General features: G+C 48.4%; 2 protein-coding genes and 1 long non-coding RNA gene across 3 annotated transcripts in view; 1 reads left to right on the top strand and 2 right to left on the bottom strand.

Annotated features, from left to right (window-relative positions):
• The window catches only part of LOC310666130 (intelectin-like protein), an 814,635-nt gene that overhangs the window by 184,051 nt on the left and 608,512 nt on the right, over positions 1–22,072 (bottom strand). The window lies entirely within an intron of this gene.
• The window catches only part of LOC310666253, a 278,050-nt gene that overhangs the window by 202,904 nt on the left and 53,074 nt on the right, over positions 1–22,072 (top strand). The window lies entirely within an intron of this gene.
• Positions 808–22,072, bottom strand: part of SV2A (synaptic vesicle glycoprotein 2A) — a 48,475-nt gene continuing 27,210 nt past the window's right edge. Inside the window, exons 3-13 of the mRNA XM_083416543.1 lie at positions 21,093–21,273; positions 19,723–19,874; positions 19,101–19,234; positions 17,339–17,428; positions 14,923–15,033; positions 14,576–14,664; positions 9,833–9,997; positions 8,664–8,797; positions 8,113–8,316; positions 4,534–4,693; positions 808–1,643 (exon numbers count right to left, since the gene is read on the bottom strand). Of these exons, the coding sequence (XP_083272669.1) occupies positions 1,460–1,643; positions 4,534–4,693; positions 8,113–8,316; positions 8,664–8,797; positions 9,833–9,997; positions 14,576–14,664; positions 14,923–15,033; positions 17,339–17,428; positions 19,101–19,234; positions 19,723–19,874; positions 21,093–21,273 (1,604 nt within the window). The 3' untranslated portion in view covers positions 808–1,459. The remainder of the gene's footprint in view (positions 1,644–4,533; positions 4,694–8,112; positions 8,317–8,663; positions 8,798–9,832; positions 9,998–14,575; positions 14,665–14,922; positions 15,034–17,338; positions 17,429–19,100; positions 19,235–19,722; positions 19,875–21,092; positions 21,274–22,072) is intronic.

The raw sequence follows: 22,072 nt of genomic DNA, 5'->3' as shown, positions 1-22,072 counted from the left end.
TTGGCCTCTGTTATTTTCTCCTACCAATAGGGAACTCTATATGGGCTCTTGGATACCCCATAAGGGAAAAGGGCAATTTTTGTTTACAACAATAGCTTGGCCTTGCAAGCAGAAAGTCCCAGCTTCCACCCTTTGAAGGCATCTCTCCAGGGAGGGCTGAGCGACCCCCTGCCTGAAATCCTGCAGGGCGGCTGTCAGTCAGAGCGGACAATACTAATTTAGTGGGCCAATAGTATATGGCAGCTTCATATGTTCCTATATCTTGGGGAAGGGCGGGGGCAATCTCAGTGGAGGAGAACCCCGAAAGACCCAGGCTCCAATCTCCAGGTAGGCCTGGACCAGACCTGACACCCCCGGAGCGCCGCTGCTGTCAGTCAGTGTTGGCAACACTGGACTAGATGGGCCAAAGGCCCCTGGCTCGGAATTATGGCAGCTGACTCAAGTCCCAACAGATCCACCAGCAGCCAATGACACAGATCCGCAATGAATGTACAGAGAGGCTCCCAAGAGCGAAGCCCGGTTTGCGGGACGGCAGGGCCTATTTGGCACCGCACCCAGAAACCCAAAGGCTCTTCCGCCCTTCCCGCAGCGGCACCAGCCCCATCCGGAGCCCTGAAACGTCAAGCTAAACGAAATCACACACCCGAACTGACACTAGTTTTACACACCCAGAAACGGACGCTACGATTTGGGGGAGGTTGTTTTGTTTGTCTCCCCCCGCTGTATACACACACACACACACACACAGGTGGGATGGGTGTGCACCGAGACACAAAAGCGTGCCTCTTGAGAACCCCTTTTTTAAAAAATAAAAAAAGAAGAAGGAGATGAAAGGAAAAGGGGACGTTGGGAGCACGTTGACACACCCGAGATCTGTGAGATTTACTGTTTTGTACAAGCTTACACATTGGTGTAAAACATCGTCACATGTCCTCTACCAGATAGTTGGACACACATGCACACATACCCCAGCTTGGATTGGCGAAGTGGTTTGCAGGGGGGGGGTCACACACCCTGAAATGCCATGGGTTCAGGAGGGGGGGTCACGCCGCCCCCCGATGTTTGACCTCTGACCCGTCTGCATCTCTTTTGCGCAGAGAGACAGAGAGAGAGAAAGAGAGAGAGAGGCGACTTTGTGCCTCGTCCGGTCCCCCTGCTATTTCGTTGGGGTGGTTTTTGGGGTGGGCGGAGGGGGGGTGAGGATTCACACGTACACCGATAACCACAAGAGGAAATTGGGGAGAAGGGCCGGGGGGTGAGATTTGTCTGCGGGCGAAAGCCCGGACCACGGTTGGTGTTTCCCCCCCGGTTGAAATGGTACGACAAGACAGTCACAGTGTCTACAACTCTAGATCTGCCACTTGCCCCCCTCCCCTGGCAAGTGAGACGGGGCAGGCGCATAAGAGGGCCGAGTGCGAATCTCTCTCTCTCTTTTTCACACGCTCGCACGGACGCACGCTCACTGCAGCACCTGCCCCCGTGTCTCCGGCAGCTTGAGGGCCAGGGAGCTCCCCACAGCCAGCGCCGCTGAGGCCAGAAGGATGGGCACCGCTTTCGTGATGCCCACAAAGGACGTGAAGATGCTGATGCCCAGGACAGCGGCCAGTTTGCACAGGGCATTGAGGAAGCCGAAAGCGGTCGTCCTAGAAGCAAAGGAAGAAATAATAATAATTTTATTATCAGAAGGTCGGCGGTTCGAATCCCCGCGACGGGGTGAGCTCCCGTTGCTCGGTCCCTGCTCCTGCCAACCTAGCAGTTCAAAAGCACGTCAAAGTGCAAGTAGATAAATAGGTACCGCTCTGGCGGGAAGGTAAACGGCGTTTCCGTGCACTGCTTTGGTTTCGCCAGAAGCGGCATAGTCATGCTGGCCACATGCTGGCCACATAGTCATGCTGTACGCCGGCTCCCTCGGCCAATAAAGCGAGACGAGGCTGCTGGTCCCTTATTTTCAAATCTGTAAGTTGACAGCTATGCTAGAGATCACTGGGGGGGGGGGTGTTGTTGTTGTTGTTGATGATGATGATTATGATGATAGAAAGAAGAAACGGAAGAGGGAGGAGGAAGGGCATTTAAAACAACAACAACAACAACTTGATCTATACAGTGGTACCTTGGGTTACAAACGCTTCAGGTTACCGACTCCACTAACCCAGAAATAGTACCTTGGGTTAAGAACTTTGCTTCAGGATGAGAACAGAAATCGCGCGGTGGTTTGGTTAAGAATGGACCTCCAGAACGAATTACCGTATTTTTTGCTCTATAAGACTCACTTTTCCCCTCCTAAAAAGTAAGGGGAAATGTGTGCGCGTCTTATGGAGCGAACGCAGGCTGCGCAGCTATCCCAGAAGCCAGAACAGCAAGAGGGATCGCTGCTTTCACTGCACAGAGATCCTTCTTGTTGTTCTGGCTTCTGAGATTCAGAATATTTTTTTTCTTGTTTTCCTCCTCCAAAAACCAGGTGTGTCTTGTGGTCTGGTGCGTCTTATAGAGCGAAAAATACGGGTAAGTTCTTAACGTTAACTGTATTTTGTAAGCCTTCGATTTCAGTTTTTTTGCTACCTCCCAGCAGCGTATATATTCTTACTAATAAATAATCAAGAAAATCAACACGTCTTGCTGATTTCATTACATCTGCTCTGTTTTGCAAAGCCTGTTTGTGCTCCTGCTTCGAAACGGACCTCAACCTCTGTGACCCGACCTCTAAGCTTTCGCCCCCCTCTCTCTCCTCCCACCGAAGAAACGCAGCTCTGGGTTTCTGCTCCTCTCCAGGAACCATTCGTCCTGCCTTTCTCTCTCTCTCTTCCCCTCTCTCTTCCCCCTCCTCCTCCTCTCCTGTGCTGCCAAGGTCCCTGCGGGCAGCCTGGGCTGGCGTGTGACTGGCAAGCTGGATGCGTCACTTTTTCTCAGCTTGCCCTCATTTCCAATGCTAGGCAGCCTCTCGCTTCCCCCCTGCAAAGTGTTTATCCCTGAAAGGACATTGGGGGCGCTGGGAGGGGAGGGACAGGACTGCACCGTCATGAGATTTGGATTTTACACTTTCTTTTTTAAGATGTTGCAATGCAGGGAGGGATGCAATTAACCGCTTTGGGCCACCTCTAGAGTCCTTTGCAATCTAGACAGCTCCCATAGTTCTGGCACCGCAGAAGCATTCAGGCAGTGCTTCTGAACCCTCCTGACTCCATCCCCGAAAAATCATATACATTGTTGTCCTTGTAAACCATGAGGACTATCAACTTGGGATCTGGGGGTTCTTTTAAGCGAAATTCTTGATTCGCAACAGGAAGGTTTGCGGCGGCATCTGAATTCACAGGAGCCCAAAGAAAGATCCGTGACACACTTTACAAGGACAACGTCCCCCTGCTTTGTACAATCGTGGAGTTCAAAGGGACCGCAAGGGTCATTTAGTGAAGTCCAACTCCTCCCAAATGTTCTGGATTGCAGCACCCATCACCCGCTGGTCAGATAATGATTGCAAGGGATGTCAGCTGGTGAGTTATGATTTCGGGGAAATGGCCTCAAGGGCCAGGATTATCCTCCGGGTTCCCCAACCCTGTAGTGAAGAAACGCCCTCTGCAAATGGACACCCTGCCAGAAACCTCTGCACCTTAGAGATTTTGGACCTTCCAGTACAATTTCCTCCTCTGTGTTTCCTCCTTGTGATGGCCTGGGACTCAGACTCAGAACCAGAGGAGTCTCAGTCCGCACCGGACCCTTTGCCTCAGGCACCATCTGAACCAAGTCTGGGGCCTGATCCTGAAGAGTCCCAGTCTTCACAGGTTCCCCTGCAACAAACACCAGCTGGGCTGAGTCAGGGGCCTGAGCCTGCCCTGGCTCCAGATGCAGGGATCACCTTGTTGTCTTCAGCTGGGCCATCACTTACAGCTGCTCCACTACCGGTTGGGTCAGGGGAGGCTGAGGCGGCCTCTGGGTCTAGTAACCCACCGATATCTCCTGACCTGGAGAGACTGAGGTCTGAGAGGAGGAGAGACCTGAGTACTCGCAGGAGGAGTGCTCGCCTTCGGGCGAAACTGGGAGGTGAGTCACCGGGGGATCAGGACCAGCCGTTACCCTGACAGAGGTAAAAGGCTGTCAGACCCCGCCCCAGGTTGTGGGAGCAACGTTGCTGTATGCTAGATCCTTCACCTGTCCTTGCCTGGTTTCCTGCCTTGCCCTGTCGGACTGACTCCTAGCGGAACCTGCGGTTTCTGGACTGGTCCTGGACCGTGTTTCACGGGTTACCCCCGGACCCAGCACACTCCTGCCCACCTTCTGCAGGATGACCCTAGGAGCCAACCCTCAGTGGCTGACCCGCCTCCTTTCCCTCTGGTTGGCTCCAATCAGCACAAAGGGAAAGAGGGCTTCTTCTCATTGGCTAGGAATGCTCCCCTTTCATGCCGATTGGTCGGCTCCAGGATGGTGAAGGCGGGGTCTCTGCTGCAGAAATCACCTTTGGCCACCACCCAAGCGCAGACCCCTACAACTCTGGTAGGCTAAGAACTGGGATTTCTGTGAAGAGGGGGAGGCATGGCTTACCTTCTATCTGATGGGTAGAGCTCGACCGTGAGGACGTCCAGGGCATTCCACGAAGCTATGCTGACCCCACCAAATAGGCAGAGCAGGGCAATCATGGCGGACTCGCTGTTCCCGAATGACAGAAAGAAGCAGCTCACGCAGGACATGACACTCGACCCGGCTGGATGCGTCGGGGAGAAGATTGGAGGGGGGGGGGAGGGAAGAGACAGGAGTCAATGGGATAGTCCTAATTCAAGGTTACCCATGTCTGACTGCACCCATTGCCCTCTGCATCTATCGCAGAAGCCGATCTCTTAGGAATCGTCAAACAAGCTTCTAGACCTCATGGGGGGCAAGGTTCAAAACCCAGAGGAGGGCTCGGTATTACTGGCAGCCTTTTGAGTACTGCTAAAAATAAGAGTTTCTGCAATAGTGTTGATTAATGGGTGGGACGTGGGTGGCGCTGTGGGTTAAACCACAGAGCCTAGGACTTGCTGATCAGAAGGTCGGCGGTTCGAATCCCCGTGACGGGGTGAGTTCCCGTTGATCGGTCTCTGCTCCTGCCAACCTAGCAGTTTGAAAGCACATTCAAGTGGAAGTAGATAAATAGGTACTGCTGCAGCGGGAAGGTAAATAGCATTTCTATGCGCTGCTCTGGTCCACCAGAAGCGGCTTAGTCATGCTGGCCACATGACCCAGAAGCTGTACGCCGGCTCCCTTGGCCAATAAAGCGAGATGAGTGCCACAACCCCAGAGTCGGTCACGACTGGACCTAACGGTCAGTCATGTGGCCAGCATGAGTAAGCCGCTTCTGGCGAACCAGAGCAGCACACGGAAACGCCGTTTACCTTCCCACCGGAGTGGTACCTATTTATCTACTTGCACTTTGACGTGCTCTCGAACTGCTAGGTTGGCAGGAGCAGGGACCGAGCAACGGGAGCTCACCCCATCACGGGGATTCGAACCACCGATCTTCTGATCGGCAAGTCCTAGGCTCTGTGGTTTAACCCACAGCGCCACCCATGTCACTACGGGAAAAGTTGACAGCTATGCTCTCTCTCTCGCACACACACTCATTAATTTCCCAAGGTATCTGGGTAACAGTTAGATGCAGTAGACTTAACCTGTGCCTGGAAAAGCATCACTTTTTCAGCTCTATGTGCTTTTCAAGGGAGAAGAAAGGTCAACACCCTCACTAGCTCATGTCCAAAGAGGTGGAGGAGCTCAGAGAATTTGGGGGAGACCTCAAGGGGGGGCGGGCGGAGGGCTCCCAGGTGCCACGATGCCAACCCTCGCACGATATAAACTGTTCATCAGAAATCCTGCCCACGCAGCAATTTGGTTCCTATTTCTCCAGAAGCTTCGTTACTCATTCATTCAAAATCAGCAACTATTCACACAAATGAAAATGCAGCCCTGTTGCCTAGTAGGGTCTTTTAAGCAAATCACACGGGCTCTTTCATGGGGGAAACACTAACGAACGAGGCTAATTAGCACAAAAGTCAAAAGGGCCACAAAGCCATAGATTCCCTGCCCTTCCGAAACCTTTCTTTGCACCAAAATGCACTGCAAAGAATCATAGAATCGTAGAGGCGGAAGGGGCCCCGGGGGTCATCTAGTCCAACCCGCTGCAGTGCTGGGGTCTTTTTGCTCATGGGTAGGCAAACTAAGGCCCGGGGGCCGGATGCAGCCCAATCGCCTTCTAAATCTGGTCCGCGGACGGTCATGTTTTTACATGAGTAGAATGTGTCCTTTTATTTAAAATGCATCTCTGGGTTATTTGTGGGGCGTAGGAATTACCATATTTTTCGCTCTATAAAACGCACCAGACCACAGGACGCACCTAGTTTGTAGAGGAGGAAAACAAGAAAAAAAATATTCTGGATCTCAGAAGCCAGAACAGCAAGAGGGATTGCTGCGCAGTGAAAGCAGCGATCCCTCTTGCTGTTCTGGCTTCTGCGATGGCTGCGCAGTCTGCATTCGCTCCATAAGACGCACATACATTTCCCCTTACTTTTTAGGAGGGAAAAAGTGAGTCTTATAGAGCAAAAAATATGGTAGTTCATTTCCCCCCAAAAAATATAGTCCGGCCCCCCACAAGGTCTGAGGGACAGTGGACTGGCCCCCTGCTGAAAAAGTTTGCAGACCCCTGTTTTTGCCCAACGTGGGGCTTGAACCCACAAGAGTCTCACGCTCTAGCGACTGAGCTGCATTTTGTGTGCCGTGCAAGAACTGAGCAGAGTCTGAGTTTAGATCAGAATTGCAGCTCAGAGCTGGGGCAATCATTCCCCCCCCCCCCCCGTGCCCTTTTCTTAAAGAAAACGCCCTCCTCCTTTGCTCCTGAAAAGAACCTGTCATTTACACTCATGGAGCAACTTAAAATTCAGAGTGTGGGGGAGCAGTTTTCAACAGGAAAGCAGCACAAAGGACTTAGCTCTCGCCTCTTACTCATGCCACAATCATGGTCTGGATCTGGGGTCCCTGCAGCTGGCAAAAAAATAATAAGACAGACACACTAAGGCATGGTCTGTTTTGGCCATCAATATCCCATGATCTGACCGGTGCCTTTTCCCCAGTAATTAGGTGGGAAATTTCCAGACAGGACATTCCTATCCGTATATAAAGCCTTTAACAACTTGGGGAAAGTTTGCCTGCAAGATTGCCATACACCTCAAGCACTTGCGACCGACATAAGTGGGACTTCTAGAGGTGCTACACAACACCCATTTCTCATTTGTAGGAACTCAATCTTTTAGTGTGGCAGCAGGTACACTGTGGAACTCCCTGCCTATTGACATTAGGAGCCGCCTTCGCTGTGCTATTGAAACTGTCCCAGAAACTCCAGCGGCTGCAGAATGCTGCAGTGAGGCTCCTCACGGGGTCCCTGCCATGGGAGCATATTCACCCAGTGCTTTACCAGTTGCACTGGCTCCCAGTGGAATATAGGCTTGGGTTCAAGGTGCTGGTCTTGACCTTTAAAGCCCTTTGTGGCTTAGGGCCCTCGTATCTACGGGACCGCCTCTCCTGGTCTGCCCCCCAGAGGACCTTAAGGTCCATGAATAACCATAGTTTAGAGGTCCCGGGCCCTAAGGAAGTCAGACTATCCTCCACCGGGGCCAGGGCCTTTTCAGTGATGGCCCCGACCTGGTGGAATGCTCTGTCCCATGAGACTAGGGCCCTTCAGGATTTAACCTCCTTCCGCCGGGCCTCTTTCCGCCTGGCCTTTAATTTGAATTCAGCCTGATCTTTTATTTCCCTTCTCTTCCCTCCCACTCCCCTTTTATGAAGATCACCTGCTCTGAGACCCCACAGCTAATTCTCCCCTGGTCTCCTCGCTGGCCCAAGAAGGACCAATTCAGCCAGCTAGCCCTGGGGATTATATAATGTGTATTTCCCCTAAACTGATTTTTGAATTTTATTGTTATTCATGTTTTTATACTGTATTTTATGCTGCTTTTATAATTAAGTGTCTTAAATTTGTTGTTAGCCGCCCTGAGCCTGGTTTTTGAACCAGGAAGGGTGGGGTATAAATAAAAATTTATTATTATTTTTATATCTCTTTCATCTGCCAATGGTGACAGGACTACCTCTAACCCTTACCCAGCATCCGAAGTCGCCCGATTTTGTCCATCAGGAGCGCGGAGACTATATTCCCTGGCAGCACGGCGAGAGTGCCCAGGAAACTGACAAAATAAATCATGTAGGCATTATTGTCATCGCTGAAGTCCAGCTGGCAGCCTTCTTTGTTGTGGAGAAAGGTGCTGTTGATGATCCGGCTGTTGATGAACTTGTACTCAAAGAGGTCTGTGGGTCAAGAGGAGACAGACAGAGGGTTATTTTATTTTTATTTATTAAATGAACTGCAGGGGGGTCAGACTAGATGATTCTTGGTGTCCCTTCCTACTGTACAGTCCTGTGGTTCTACATGGGCTTCCACAATGTATAAAAGAATAAAAGGGAACTCACTTAAGCAACTGGTCCTACCAGGAGGTGGCCTGACTTAACCATAGAATAGGAAGGAGCACTAGGATATATATATTTTTTGTTCAGATGTAATTTTCATCGTAGGGACATTTGAAAAATTGGAAAAAGAAAATATTTTTTAAAGGTTTTCGTTTGCTTTTTTGGCACGCGGCGGCCTCAGACTTTACCCGTGTTGTAGAAGACGGTAGAGATGAAGGTGCAGTTCTTGAAGAACGTATTGCTAGATGTGATGTCCTCAAAGTAACATTCTTCGAACAAGGAGTCGATGAAGGACACAGACTTCATTTTGAGGCTTATAAACCTGTCGTGAAACAGAGAGGTTATGGGTTTGAGTCGAGTGAAAGATTGCTGCATTGCCAGGGCTTGGACTAGATCAAGGGTAGGCAAACGAAGGCCCAGGGGCCAGATCCAGCCCAATGGCCCACGGATGGTCCAGGAATCAGCGTGTTTTTACATGAGTAGAATGTGTCCTTTTATTTAAAATGCATCTCTGGGTTATTTGTGGGGCCTGCCTGGTGTTCTTACATGAGTAGAATGTGTGCTTTTATTTAAAATTACAGGGAACCAGGCAGAGGGCCTTCTCAGTAGTGGCACCCTCCCACCAGATGTCAAAGAGAAAAACAACTACCAGACTTTTAGGAGACATCTGAAGGCAGCTCTGCCTAGGGAAGCTTTTAATGTTTAATATGTCATTGTATTTTAATATTCTGTTGGAAGCTGCCCAGAGTGGCTGGGGAAACCCAGCCACAGATGTGCGGGGTATAAATTATTATTATTATTATTATTATTATTATTATTATTATTATTATTATTATTAAATGCATCTTTGGGTTATTTGTGGGGCATAGGAATTCGTTCATATTTTTTTTCAAAATATAGTCTGGCCCCCCACAAGGTCTGAGGGACAGTGGACTGGCCCCCTGCTGAAAAAGCTTGCTGACCCCTGGACTAGATGACCCTCATGGTCTCTTCCAACTCTACAGTTGTATGATTCTATCCCTAAAATTCTCATCCAAGGATACGATAAGGACAAGTCATAACCCCGCCCCACTGAAAGCTGAGCACCACCGTCGAGGGTAGTGTAACCACCAAAACAGAAAGGTATTACCCTGGCATTAAAAGATAACCATCTTGGTGCTAGGCGTGTTTCCCAGCAGAAAGCATTCCACAAATGGTAGAGACGGGGGCCAACACTGAGAAGGCCCCGTTCTTGCGCAGAACCAACCAACAAGGAACAAACTCCCAATGGTCTCGGTCATGACCCGCCTGGCGAACCAGAGCCTATCATATGGTAGGGTTGCCACATTTCGAAGAGCAAGAGAGAGCGGCCACCTACTTGTCGTTGAAATACTCGCTGCGGGTGTGGATTTGGTTCTCCAGCGTGAAGTTGAAGGTGATGTGGCGCACAGACTCGTTGTTGAACACCTTGGTGCGAGAGGCATACTCGATGTTCTGGAGGTGCTTGATCATGTCTGGGAACCAGACGGTCAGACCGTAGTAACTGCCGGAGGAAGGGGGGGAAAGAGTTAGGAGGGGGAGGACTCAGACAGAAGGGAAATCTCTGGAGACTTGAGTCAGACTGAGTCACAAGCGTTCTATGCAGAGAAGATCCCGTAGCACTTAATAGTTATTTGCACCAGTTTGTTTCTGATCACAGTTCAGAGACCCCCCTATAAAATCCCCGATGTTGGTTGGGGGTTTTGTGTCCAGTTGCAAGACTAATTCAGGGGCCGGCAATTTTTTGGTGTTTTTAAAGGTGGGTTTTTTTTAAATTTCAAGTTTATACATTTCATTAGTTCTACAATCAATTTAACATTTCAAAATTAGACTTCCTTCCCCCTCTTTCTGCAGTATATATATATATATATTTTAATATCTTCTGCATATCCAGATTCATTCCACTTGCTCATTTAATTACCTACTGTAAATATATACTGTTGTGAAACTGCAGGTTGTTACAGTAATCCTGCTAATGGTTTGATCTGTTTACAATTTATCTGCAAATATTCAATAAACCATTTCCATTCTTTTATAAAAAGTTTGTTATCTTGATTTCTTATTCTTCCAGTAAGTTTCACCATTTCTGCATATTCCATAACTTTTTGTATCCATTCTTCCTTTGATGGGACTTCCTCCTCTTTCCAATTTTAAGCAAGTAACATTCTTGCTGCTGTAGCAGCATGAAATGAAAAAAAATTCCATACAATTTAGGTAGTTCTGGACTGGCAAACTCTGAGAAGCCACACCACCTCTAGCCCACAAACTCACCCCCGGTGCTCCCTACGCTACCAAAAAACATTATTCAGGATAGCGGTTTCCACAACCCACTAAGGAATGTAAAGGTAAAGGGACCCCTGACCATTAGTTCCAGTTGTGACTGACTCTGGGGTTGCGGCGCTCATCTCGCTTTATTGGCCGAGGGAGCCGGCGTACAGCTTCCGGGTCATGTGGCCAGCATGACTAAGCCGCTTCTGGCGAACCAGAGCAGCGCACGGAAAAACTGTTTACCTTCCCGCTGGAGCGGTACCTATTTATCTACTTGCACTGGAGTGCTTTCAAACTGCTAGGTTGGCAGGAGCAGGGACCAAACAATGGGAGCTCACCCCGTCGTGCGATTCGAACCACTAACCTTCTGATCAGCAAGCCCTAGGCTCTGTGGTTTAACCCACAGCACCACTCACATCCCCTACTAAGGAAGGTAGTAACACAATAAAATTCAAAATGGTGACAAATTAATTGAAACACTTATTCCAAATCTTATTAAAGCTATTCAGTTAATTCGACAAAACTGACCAGCTTGAGCCAGTGATACCAGCTTCTCAAATAATCTGATGGTTATTTAGACCTCCAATGCCTCTCCCTTGTGCTGTGGGTTAAACCACAGAGCCTAGAGCTTGCCGATCAGAAGGTCGGCGGTTCGAATCCCCACGACGGGGTGAGCTCCCATTGCTTGGTCCCTGCTCCTGCCAACCTAGCAGTTCGAAAGCACGTCAAAGTGCAAGTAGATAAATAGGTACCACTTCAGTGGAAAGCTAAACAGCGTTTCCGTGCGCTGCTCTGGTTCGCCAGAAGCGGCTTAGTCCTGCTGGGCACATGACCCGGAAGCGGTACGCCGGCTCCCTCGGCCAATAAAGCGAGATGAGCGCCGCAACCCCAGAGTCAGCCACGACTGGACCTAACGGTCAGGGGTCCCTTTGCCTTTACCTTTAAGTAATCTTGCAGCCCACCAGGGGGCAGTACCACCCACCTTGGGAACCACCAGACTAATTAATGGACTAATTGGTCTGATTTGCTATAAGGCAGCTTTCCGATTTCCTTAGACAACACACACCCCACCTGCAGCCAGAAATAACACAGTTCTGCTCTGTTAGATCAACTGCGTAAAACAATCCCTGCACATGCTCAGAGGCATATCATACAATCCTGTCGCTGATGGAGATAGGGAGCAGAGAAAGCCAGTTTCGTTAACGAGGGTGTCGATTCGTTAAGCTTTGAACGGACCGACAGCCAAGGAAGCTTCCCCCCCGCACACCTGCAAACCAAATCGCCAGCCTCCAGCCATGACTGATTCACGAGCCGTTTGCAATTATTTCCTCTTTGAAAATTATTTCACTGACAGCTCCAATTAACGAGAGCTGCCTGGAGATCAGTCATGGAACGGCGGCTCATGACGCTGCCTTTTTCATTCTCTCTCCTTCTCTTTCTCTCTTCCATCCCCCTGAGTCATATCAGCAAATGAGCTTGGTGGTTACGGGCTTTTGGAAGAAAAGGGGGAAAACATAAAAAAAATATTAAAAATATTCTCCTTACACCGCTGCACAAATTGGTAGCCTTTGATTCTGGCCGCACGGCAGTCCTCGTTGCATAAATTAAATATCAGCTCCGTGTTTAACTGTTGCAGCAGCTGGATATTCACCTGCTAATGAGCTTGCAGGCGAGTTAGCGAGGTGGGAAGTTGCGGGTATCAAAGCCTATAATCATAGCTGTGCAACCCCAGAATTCAAGGGGGTTGTTTCGCAGGGTAAGTGGGCTTTAACAGGGGGGGAATTAGAGTACAGTGGTACCTCGGGTTACATACGCTTCAGGTTACAGACTCCACTAACCCAGAAATAGTACCTCGGGTTAAGAACTTTGCTTCAGGATGAGAACAGAAATCATGCACTGGCGGCGCGGCGGCAGCAGGAGGCCCCATTAGCTAAAGTGATGCTTCAGGTTAAGAACAGTTTCAGGTTAAGAACGGACCTCCGGAACGAATTAAGTACTTAACCCGAGGTACGTAGGTGGTGTTGTGGGTTAAACCACAGAGCCTAGGACTTGCCGATCAGAAGGTCGGCGGTTCAGATCCCTGTGACGGGGTGAGCTTCCATTGCTCGGTCCCAGCTCCTGCCAACCTAGCAGTTCGAAAGCATGCCAGTGCAAGTAGATAAATAGGTACCGCTCTGGCGGGAAGGTAAACGGCATTTCCGTGCCCTGCTCTGGTTCGCCAGAAGCGGTTTAGTCATGCTGGCCACATGACCTGGAAGCTGTACGCCGGCTCCCTCGGCCAATAAAGCGAGATGAGTGCCGCGACCCCAGAGTCGGCCACGACTGGACCTAATGATCAGGGGTCCCTTTACCCTTTACTTTACCACTGTAGCTAGAGATTGGGGTAGGAGGTGAAGGAAGCAATTTTGCTGAAAGAGGAATAGAGCTATCAGGCACAGCGCTGAAAAAGCTATGACCCCTACCTGGATTACAGTGGTGCCTTGGTTCTCAAACGCCTTGGTACTCAAACACTTTGGTTCCCAAATGCCGAAAACCCGGAAGTAAGTGTTCCGGTTTTCGAATGTTTTTCAGAAACTGAACGTCCAATGCAGTTGTTGGCTATTGTTTCCAGGGAGCCTGCGCCAATCAGAAGCTGCGCCTTGGTTTTCGAACATTTTGGAAGTCAAACAGTCTTCCGGAACGGATTAAGTTTGGCGCTTTTGCTTTTGCTATTTATTTTGGGTTTTTGAGGCTTTTTCGGTTAATACGTTTTTGTGACTGGGTGGAACCCAGTTCAGCTACTGATGGATTGATTGTGTGACTGTGGAAATGGATAAAAGCCCCCCATCCAAACAATGACCATCATCAGTGTAGGTAAGGGGGGGGAAATTAATTCTAATTTTTATCATCTACAATACTGTCTTATTTATTTTATAGTACAGTACATTGATTGTTGCTTTCCTTTTATGGATCAGTGGTCTCGTTAGATGGTAAAATTCATGTTAAATTGCTGTTTTAGGGGTTGTTTTTAAAAGTCTGGAATGGATTAATCCGTTTTGCATTACTTTCAATGGGAAAGCACACCTTGGTTTTGGAATGCTTTAGTTTTGGAACGGACTTCCAGAATGGATTAAGTTTGAGAACCAAGGTACCACTGTGTATGTTTTAGTCTACAGAGCCAGTGTAGTGTAGTGGTTAAGAGCGGTAGACTTGTAATCTGGTGAACCGGGTTCGCATCTCCGCTCCTCCACGTGCAGCTACTGGGTGACCTTGGGCTAGTCACACTTCTCTGAAGTCTCTCAGCCCCACTCACCTCACAGAGTGTTTGTTGTGGGGGAGGAAGGGAAAGGAGATTGTTAGCCGCTTTGAGACTCCTTCGAGTAGTGATAAAGCGGGGTATCAAATCCAAACTCTTCTTCTTCTTCTTCTACAGTGCTACCTCAGGTTAAGTACTTAATTCATTCTGGAGGTCCGTTCTTAAGCTGAAACTGTTCTTAACCTGAAGCACCACTTTAGCTAATGGGGCCTCCTGCTGCTGCCGTGCCACCGGATCACGATTTCTGTTCTCATCCTGAAGCAAAGTTCTTAACCTGAAGCACTCTTTCTGGGTTAGCAGAGTCTGTAACCTGAAGCGTATGTAACCCGAGGTACCACTGTATTCTATCACAGCTTTAACTTTCTGTATGGTTTAAATTATTGTTGCCAATTTTTTTAGTGATCATTTTATTGTTTTACATATTCTTTGTAAACCGCTTTGAGGGTTTTCCCCCCTATGATCAAGCGGTATATGACGTTTATGAAATAAATAAATGCAATAAAGCTATACTAGCCCCACCTGAAGGACATGGTGAACCACACCGCCATCATCATCAGGGTCACCCGACGGTATTCGGGAACAAAGCACTGGTGGAAATTCGCCCAGACCTGTAAAAAGAGAAAAACGTATTTTGAGCCTCTCCAGGGAGGGGCTAAGGGGTGGGAAGAGGGTAAATCAGTGTAGGTTTTTCACAGTTTACTGAAGTGTGCAGGATCGGACTCTGAAGGAACTTCCTGTCTGTCTGCAAATCATTGCCAGAGTCAGGGAACAGCGACGGAATGTGGCCAAACAGTGCAACTTCTGTGAGGGAAGTAAGAGGGCCGTTTGACTGGGCCCACCGAGCCTTCATTACTCCGGAAGCTAACCTGCTGGGAAAGGTTCAAGAAGCGGACCATCCAGCGCCGGTACCAGGTCCCCGTGTCGGACTGAATCTCTACCAGCTCGTCCTCCTGTTTGATGGTCTTGATGTGGGTCACCTGTGGAGTAATTAAAAAAAAAGTTGGAGAGGGAAAGTGACCTGGGGAAATGATGACACATTTCTCTTCCAGGCTTTTTAGAGAATGGTTTCCCCAAAATCTAGCGTTTTGGACTACAACTCCCATCATCCCTAGCTAGCAAGACCAGCAGTCAAGGATGATGGGCACTGTAGTCCCAAAACAGCAGGAGATCTAAGTTTGGGAAGTGCTGCTTTAGATTCAGGGCAGGACCTTGCAAGTTTGTATACTGTGAAAGATTCCCAGCAAGGGCGTTGCAAGGCAATGGGGTGTAAACACAAGAACTAACAGGTGCAAATTTGGATTTTTTATGTCACAGAGGTGAGCCCCTCACCCCGCAGAATCACAACCCAAAGCAGTTAGAACCTAAGTAGATATGAAAAGTCCTGCTAAATCAGGCCAGTGGCCTGTTTAGTTCAGCATCTTCTTCATAGAGTGGCCAACCGGATGCCTCATCTGTGAAAGCTTCAATAAACACACAAGACATAACCGGCTGTACGTTTGAAAAAATAATATATACTATTCATTGTACTGAATTGTAGATTTCAACAGAAGTAGCTCATGAAGTTCAACGAAAAAGGTAGAAGACCCTGTGGATCAGTTCATTCTCTAATCAGTTTATATGTCAAAATGTCTATTCCACCTGTCTGTTCATAGAGTCCAACAATCCATAAGAAAGGTTGTTGCAGTTCAATATCAATCAATCCTTTATTAGGCATAGCAAACCACACACTCTCAAACAAACACCGTATACAAATTGTGGAAAATACGAATTCAGCATAACAATTTGCATAAATAAAACAGTATAACACTACCACATCACCGACCAATCACGAACCACTAAATCTCTCTATGATGGCCCAGTCTTTCCTCATGGACAGCACTCAAAAATTTAGCCACTATTAAAGTAATTTGATCAATCCTGTCCGAGAGCAGGCCCTGAACCGTTGGCAGCATAGAACCAAGCCTGTTAAGTTGTAAGGCCTCTAACAATTGTCTTCTGGCATAAATGCCAAAATCACAGGAAAAGAAAATATGCTCCAATGTAGTTCCACAGAATCCTTTCACAGAGCCTAATACAAGGATTTCCAGAATATTAGCCTTATTTCGCTATCCTGGGCTTCATCAGTAGTACTAACTCATATATGATATCACAGACGCTGGGACGCGGGTGGCGCTGTGGGTTAAAGCCTCAGCACCTAGGGCTTTCCGATTGAAAGGTCGGCGGTTTGAATCCCCGCGGCGGGGTGCGCTCCCGCTGTTCGGTCCCAGCGCCTGCCAACCTAGCAGTTCGAAAGCACCCCTGGGTGCAAGTAGATAAATAGGGACCGCTTACTAGCGGGAAGGTAAACGGCGTTCCGTGTGCTGCGCTGGCTCGCCAGAGCAGCGATGTCACGCTGGCCACGTGACCCGGAAGTGTCTCTGGACAGCGCTGGCCCCCGGCCTCTAGAGTGAGATGGGCGCACAACCCTAGAGTCTGTCAAGACTGGCCCGTACGGGCAGGGGTACCTTTACCTTTACTTATCAACAGACAGGTGAAACAGACATTTTCACATATATGGACCTTATTCATAAACTGATTAGAGCATGAACTGATCCACTGGGTCTTCTACTTTTTTCATTGAACTTTATGAGCTACTTCTGTTAAAATCTACAATTCAGTACAGTGGTACCTTGGGTTAAGAACTTAATTCGTTCTGGAGGTTCGTTCTTAACCTGAAACGGTTCTTAACCTGAGGTACCACTTTAGCTAATGGGGCCTCCCACTGCCACCGCACAATTTCTGTTCTCATCCTGAAGCAAAGTTCTTAACCTGAGGTACTATTTCTGGGTTAGCGGAGTACGTAACCTGAAGCGTCTGTAACCTGAAGTGTCTGTAACCCGCGGCACCACTGTACAATGAATAGTATATATTATTTTTTCAAACGTACAGCTGGTTACGTCTTGTGTGTTTATTGAAGCTTTCACGTAACCAGAGGTTTGTTGTTCTTTTTCTTCTGGGAAAGCAGCAAGCAGGATTCGAACACAGAAACCCTCTCCCCTCCTGTGGTTTCCAGCAACTGGCGTTCAGAAGCTTTGCTGCCTCTGACCGTGGAGGCAGAACACAGCCATCCTGGCTAGTAGCCACAGATAGCCCTCTGCTCCTCCATGAATCTGCCTAACCCTCTTTTAAAGCCATCTAGGTTGGCGGCCATCATTGCCTCCTGTGGCAAGGAGTTCCACAGTTCGATTATGCGCTGTTCATCCATTTTAGTCTGCTGGGACGGTGGCCAGGATGATCCCTCACCGAGAAGACTCGCTCGGGGTGACCCTTGGCTCTCATGTTGGTGTCGTGGACCTGCTTCAGAACCATCCAGGCTTCGTCGTGTTTCCCGTTCTGTAAAGGGAAATGTTACATTTAAAAAATAAATAACAAAGCCATTAACCAATGTTCTGCCCTGTGTGTGTTACGTCAACAATGTTTTGGCAACACGATGACCATATACATACATAATAGACCATCTTTATAGAATTCCTTCAAACAATAACAAATTCAAAATGAAATCTTAGACTCAAAGTCTCTGAAAGTCTTTAAATGAAGAGAGGTACCAAACTTTCCATGGTGAAAGATAAGCTGTGAAGCTTTTTGTATTCAGCAAATATAATGTCCAACACTGAACAGAGATTCCGGATATTGACTGCTGTTTCGTAGATCTTCGTCAGCGTGGTGGGAGAATATAGAATTATTTCATAAACTGAAAATAAAATTTTGTAAAGTGATATGTCATGCAGGTCTGTAAAATTTTATTTTCAGTTTATGAAACTCTGTTCAAAGGGTAGACAGAGTAAATCACCCATAATTAAAATATACAATAAACAAGCCCATTAAAACAGTGTGCTAGTTAAAACGTAATAATAATAATACTTTATTTGTATCCTTTCCATCTGACAGGGTTGCCCCAGCCACTCTGGGTGGCTTCCAACATATATAAAAACATAATAAAACATGAAACATTAAAAAGGCTCCCTGCACAGGGCTGCCTTCAGATTCCTTCTAAAGGTTATATGTCATGTAAGCTTTGCTATTTTTCCACAGCAGACAGCTGTATGAATAATGTCAGTTTGACTCTGTCTTGCCAGAGTGGTGCATGCTCTGGTTATCTCTTGCTTGGACTACTGCAATGTGCTCTATGTGGGACTACCTTTGAAGGTGACCCGGAAACTACAACTAATCCAGAATGCGGCAGCTAGACTGGTGATTGGGAGCGGCCACAGAGACCACATAACACCGGTCTTGAAAGACCTACATTGGCTCCCAGTATGTTTCCGAGCACAATTCAAAGTGTTGGTGCTGACCTTGAAAGCCCTAAATGGCCTCGGCCCAGTATGCCTGAAGGAGCATCTCCACCTCCATCATTCTGCAGGGACACTGAGGTCCAGTGCTGAGGGCCTTCTGGCGGTTCCCTCATTGCGAGAAGTGAGGTTACAGGGAACCAGACAGAGGGCCTTCTTGGTAGTGGTGCCCGTCCTGTGGAACGCCCTTCCACCAGATGTCAAAGAGAAAAATAACTACCAAATTTTTAGAAGACATTTAAAGGCAGCCCTGTTTAGGGAAGCTTTTAATGTTTAATAGGTTATTGTATTTTAGTTTTTTGTTGGAAGACGCCCAGAGTGGCTGGGGAAACCCAGACAGATGGGTGGGGTATAAATAATAAATTATTATTATTATTATTATTATTATTATTATTATTATTATTCCCTTGAGAGAGCTTGACCAATCATGGAGCTGTCTCCATGCCTCTGTATCACCAGGCAGACTTACTCCTTCACACTGCCTTGGCTGTCTGCCAAACCCTAATTGACTCTGTGTGTGTAGCTGCACGTATGCAGATTCACCACTAGGTGGTTGCCATTTTGAGGTTCACCTCCGGTGCCAAAATGTCTTAGGCCAGCTCTAGCGACACCAACCCACGGGGTCTTTCCCCTCCCCTATCACCACATTCCAGCCTTGCCCTAATGACTTCCTCCGTCTCTTCCCCATCTCCCTTAAGCCGCTCTGTTCCTTTTACCTCCAAGAAAAAGCGGGGGCTCTCCGGCATGGTGGTGAGGGCTCCGATGGCGAAGACGGACGGGAAGGCACAGACCAGGACGAAGACGCGCCAGCTGTGGAACTGGTACGCAGACCCCATTTGGAAGCTCCAGCCTTCGGCGGGAAAATATCCCCAGAGGGTGGGAAAAGAAGAGGATGGAAGGATTGGAAAATAAAGATCTGTTACACCCACCTCTCTCCCCACATTTGCCCCAAATCTCTTCCGTTTCACAACATGCCAGAATTGTGCACCTTCCAAAGCAGAAACATGCAAGCTCAGAAATTTGCACTGGGTTCAGAATGCAGATCCCAAGCTTCCAGCCCCTAAGATGGATAAGGGGTGCCAAGAAGGCGAAATAAAATGTTTAGCGGTTTTCATGGTAAGGTGATTTGCTCCTTGCATGAATCCCCTTCACATATATGCAAATGAGCCCCATATGCATAATCAATGCATATTGATTATGGGTAAAATCCTGCTCTTTTCATGGGTAAAATCCAGCTCTTTTCCCAGTATAGGATTTGTGCACCACTGGCGCCAAATGGAGAGAGGAAGCCACCGGTCAGTTGGTCTCCTTCGTCCCTGGCAATTTCCCATCCCTTACCATAATGGGGGATGATCGCCCATGCCATGGCAGACGCATAGATGCCCCCAATCATCCAGAACATGCACAGCCAGCTGAGGTGCTCCCCGCGCTTCTCCTGGGCCAGGAACTCTGAATAGTAGGAGAAAACGATGGGAATCGACCCACCAATACTAGAAAAAGGGGAGAGAGAGAGAAAAAGAGAAGTGAAAAACGTGCTGGTGGGATATGAACCACTTCCAAGTTCAAGCTGGGCGGAGGGCAAAGGGCAATTTTTGTTTGACTATAGGTAAAAAGGTAAAGGTCCAGTCAAAGGCAACTCTGGGGTTGTGGCGCTCATCTCGCTTTCAGGCTGAGGGAGCTGGCGTTTGTCCACAGACAGCTTTCCGGGTCATGTGGCCAGCATGTCTAAACTGCTTCTGGCACATGGAGGATCGTGACAAGTGCCAGAGTGCACAGAAATGCCATTTACCTTCCCACCACAGTGGTACCTATTTATCTACTTGCACTGGTGTGCTTTCGAACTGCTAGGTAGGCAGGAGCTGGGACGGAGTGTGGATTCGAACCGCCAACCTTTTGATTAGCAAGCCCAAGAGGCTCAGTGGTTTAGACCACAGCGCCACCCGCATCCCTTGTTTGACTATAACCCCAATTCGACAAAGCAAAACCCGGACAAGCCACTGGATGGTGTCAGAGGGAGAATCAGGTCAGCAGATCCGTTAGCTGTACATTTCTTTGTTTTTTAGTTCTAGCATAAAATCCAGACAAACCGATGCGTTTCGAGCAGGTGTGTGCAACCACTTGCATGCCCCCCGTTCAGTCTTCAAGGACATCATCCTCAGAATATATTCCCCAGAGCCAGAGGTTCAGCACACGGCTGTGTGAGGATATCTATCTCTCTCACACACCTTCCTTCATTTTAAAAACAATTTGGAAAACCTAAGTTCCTAGTTCTCATAGTTTGAATCCCTACGACAGGGTGAGCTCCTGTTGCTCTGTCCCTGCTCCTGCCTACCTAGCGGTTCAAAAGCACATCAAGGTGCAAGTAGATAAATAGGTACCGCTCCAGCGGGAAGGTAAATGGCATTTCTGTGCGCTGCTTTGGTTCGCCAGCAGCAGCTTAGTCATGCTGGCCACATGACCGAGAAAAACTGTCTGCGGACAAACGCCGGCTCCCTCGGCCAGTCATGTGAGATGAGTGCCGCAACCCCAGAATCGTTCATGACTGGACTTCACTGTCAGGGATCTTTTATCTTTCCCTTTAAGTTCCTAGTTCATGGTGATAGAAAAGGAGGAGGAGGAGGAGGAGGAGGAGGAGGAGGAGGAGATGTGCTGAAGGTTCTAACAGAGAATCCCCAGAATCTGGGGACCAAACACAGAACATGCCTTACCCCACGCCGGAGAGGAGCCGGCAGAAGAGGAAAGTGCCATAACCCTGGACAAAGGAGGAGAAGAAGGCGAAGACGCTGTTGACAGAAAGGGACATCAGGAGGCACTGCCTGCGCCCAAGCCGGTCCGCCAGGCCGCCCCAGAGGAAGGCACCGACCATCATGCCCAGGTAAACAATGAGTCCTAGAGGAAGACAAGGAGAGCACATAGCAGAACCACTCACCCCTCATCGGCTGCAGTTAGGGAAGATTCGCAGCCAGGGATTGGGAACCATTCTCTGCCCAAGGGCAACAACTGCTTATGGGAAACCCTTTGGGGGCCACGACTGCCCTCTCTTGTACACTAGGCTACTTTTCTGCAGAACTAGCCCTGTCACAGGCAAACATTAAGACTCGTTCCACATTCGTAAAGCAATCGATCGTTTAGTGTGGCAGCACCAGCGCTTGGGAACTTTCTGCCTGTTGACATGGTGCAAGCGCCTTCACGGTACAGTCGTACCTCGGAAGTCGAACGGAATCCATTCCAGAAGTCCGTTCAACTTCCAAAACATTTGGAAACCAAAGTGTGGCTTCTAATTGGCTGCAGGAGCCGTCAGACGTTTGGCTTCCAAAAGAACGTTCGAAAACCGGAACAATCACTTCTGGTTTTCAATCATTCAGGAGCCAGAACGTTCGACTCCCAAGGCATTCGGGAGTTGAGAGGCATGACTGTACTTTTTTTGGATCCTGCTAAAAACACTTTTGCTTAGACAAGCCAACTTGGACATGGAGACGCATGCTTCAATCCGCTTTTAGCGTGTTGCTGGTTTTTTTCTTTTGAATATGTCACGGGGCTGCTTTTACTGATAATTTTGTTTTATTCCCTTTGCATCACACTTTGAGATTTTGCAAACTCATGTACAGTGGTACCTCTGGTTAAGAACTTAATTCGTTCTGGAGGTCCGTTCTTAACCTGAAATTGTTCTTAACCTGAAGCACCACTT

The sequence above is a fragment of the Podarcis tiliguerta genome, assembly GCF_965153285.1.
Source record: "Podarcis tiliguerta genome assembly, chromosome: 16".
NCBI classification, from domain to species: Eukaryota; Metazoa; Chordata; class Lepidosauria; order Squamata; family Lacertidae; genus Podarcis; species Podarcis tiliguerta.
Note: the sequence above shows the minus strand (reverse complement) of the source record. Positions and strands in the feature narration are given on the sequence as shown.